Genomic DNA, 2,510 nt, shown 5'->3' with positions numbered 1-2,510 from the left:
CTAGGGTGCTCCTGCTGCCTCTTGCCACTCTGAGTCTTCCAGAGCACAACTCCCATCTCCTGGACAGAACTGTTTTATCTTTGAGTAAATGTTAGTGCCATCCTCCAGTGGCTTGATGCTAAAACTGAAGTCCTAACCCCGATTTTCACAATGCCCTAAGGCATCTTCAATAGTTTTCAGTGAGAAGGGGCATGCAATTATTAAAGCAAATTTCATTTTGCTTCACTTCAGTTAAAAACAGAAATCACCCAGCCTTGGGAGTAGGGTGGGGAATGCAGTGAGGAGATTTAGGGCCATTGAAATTCAACACACCAGGGCTATGTGTCTCGACTTCAAAGTCCTTCCCTTAGAAATCATTGGTCCACATCCCTTATCTGTAGTTTCAAGGCCAAAAGCTCTGAAAGCTTATTCTGTTTTTGTAAATTTGGTGCCAAAATTTATTTGGGAGCAAAACTTGACCCGGGCTCGGTTAAATATTCTTATTTCTCTGCAAAAATAATAAAATGCTACCCCAGATTCCACCACAGGGTTGTGTGATATTTGGCATATGCAGCATATTACCTTGCTTAAGTCCCTAAAGTTCTGAATTGAGAAACACATCTGATTCCAGGGCTCCGAGACCCAAGTCTGGGAGCCTGGGCTGGCCCTGCTGAGCTGCAGAGTGTGGGCCAGGCTGCACCCTGAGTATGCTCGGTTCAGCATCTCTTATCTTCCAAGGCCATCAAAATGAAGTCCAGCCATTTGCCCAGGTTCAGCTGATGCTCAGAGGGCTTAAGTGACATTGCTCCTGGCACACTGTCCACACAGTGATGGTGTCTGGACTGGAACCTCAGTCCGACTATCTCCAGTGCCTCTGCCACGCTTACCCACTGCCCTGACACCAGACGGCATTTACCTTTTACCTCCAATGCAAGCAAGCAGTTCATTGAAATTGGATCAATCACTTAGCTGGTAAAGTGGAATCCCCCAAATTGAGCGAGACTAGTTTGCAAATAAGAAAGCGCTCCTATCAACAACTGGATTTGGCATTTCTGCTGACTCGAGAATTGCTTTCTCATGTTCCATTTAGAAACTACTCTTTAAGGCAACTATGATCTGGCTAAAAATGAATGCCCAATCCTCCTGCTACCACCCACAGAGGTGTGATGAGCTAGTCAATGCCAAAGAGGAGGACAAGAGTGTTTTCTGAGTGTTGGTTTGGGTGGTAGTAAAGCGTGGCCAAGTCCACCATGGTGGGAGCAAGAAGCATGGACTTCCTGTCCGTCCTGCAGGTGACCATGCTAAACACTCACCTCTTCCTTTCTCCCAGCTTCTCCTGATCACGGGACCAGCACTGAATTCTTAGGACTCTAATTCAATGTGGAAAGGCCACAAGAAGGAACATAGCCCCACAAAGAGAACCAGATCTAGAGACTCAGGCCTAGGAGACAGTCATAATGACAGCAAGCATCTGTTGGCAGTACTTTAGGTGCACTGAATGAACACATTTACTCCTTGAACAACCTACCATCACACCCGCTTTGTGGACGAGGCAGAAGTGAGGAGGGTCAGGCAGGATAGGCCAGGCCCCTGCATGCAGGGTTACTAGTGTGGCCTCTACAGCCACACTCCCTGCTCTGGCCCCGACTGGCTGTGTGACTGCGGGCAACTCTGCGGACTTCTCTGTGCCTCAGTTTTCTCAGCTTTAAAGGGAATGCTAACAGCCTCTACCTCTGAGGACCACAAAGAGAAGCAGGAGGGAAGAACTGGGTAGCACACTCAGCCCCAGGCAGCAGGGGCCCAGAATGCGGCCCCTGGCAGCGGTTGTAGCCCCTTGGGCTTGGCAGAGGTCACAGGTGTCCCTCCTGGCCTCGGGAAGCTCAGCCACGTGCTCCTTCTCCCAAGCCTTTCCCCAGCCCCACCTAGGGAATCAGCTGTGGGGGGGTGGGTAGATTTTCAAGACCCTGAACATTAAGGATTCTCTCTCTGAGCCAGCTGCTCCGGCTCTGAGGCAACACAGTCAGACAACAAACACTCCCCACTGAAAACAAAAGAAACCAAAAAAGCTCACAATCTTAGATGGTGACACGGCTCCAGGCTGAGGATGCTGCCTGATAGGATAAGGGTCCCAGTGGTGATTCAGCTGGTGCTCCATCGAGCCAGCCACGGAAGTCCACGAGAACAGTTGGCAACACGCCTACAACAAAATCAAACCTAAGTGCTCCTGAACTGTGGACAAGGGCTGGCCGCTCACCCTGGCCTCCCCCACGGGTGTACCCAACCAAAGACTGATCCTTGGTGTGGAGCACGTGGCTCATGAGGCTTCATGAAACCTGGATGAAAAAGACACGGTCTCTCTCCTCCTGGTACTGTCATGGCCATGGTCACCCAGAGCCCTCAGAAAAGAGGTCAGTCTTCCCAAGGAGTATCCCTCACGCTGCTACATACCCAAGCCTAGCACTTTACAGCCACCTCCTCAGCTTTTCTACAGAAGAAACAGGCAGGGTGGGAGACCGAAGTCCTGGGGGAAA

General features: G+C 50.4%; 1 protein-coding gene across 1 annotated transcript in view; it reads right to left on the bottom strand.

Annotated features, from left to right (window-relative positions):
* MAMLD1 (mastermind-like domain containing 1) overlaps window positions 1-2,510 on the bottom strand; it is a 61,790-nt gene that overhangs the window by 37,138 nt on the left and 22,142 nt on the right. Inside the window, exon 6 of the mRNA XM_010831606.1 lies at window positions 2,051-2,176. Within this exon, the coding sequence (XP_010829908.1) occupies window positions 2,051-2,176 (126 nt within the window). The remainder of the gene's footprint in view (window positions 1-2,050; window positions 2,177-2,510) is intronic.

Source organism: Bison bison, unplaced genomic scaffold (genome assembly GCF_000754665.1).
Source record: "Bison bison bison isolate TAMUID 2011002044 unplaced genomic scaffold, Bison_UMD1.0 scf7180017864529, whole genome shotgun sequence".
Classification (NCBI taxonomy): Eukaryota; Metazoa; Chordata; class Mammalia; order Artiodactyla; family Bovidae; genus Bison; species Bison bison.
The sequence above is the reverse complement of the archived record's forward strand: the minus strand, read 5'-3'. Positions and strand labels throughout refer to the sequence as shown.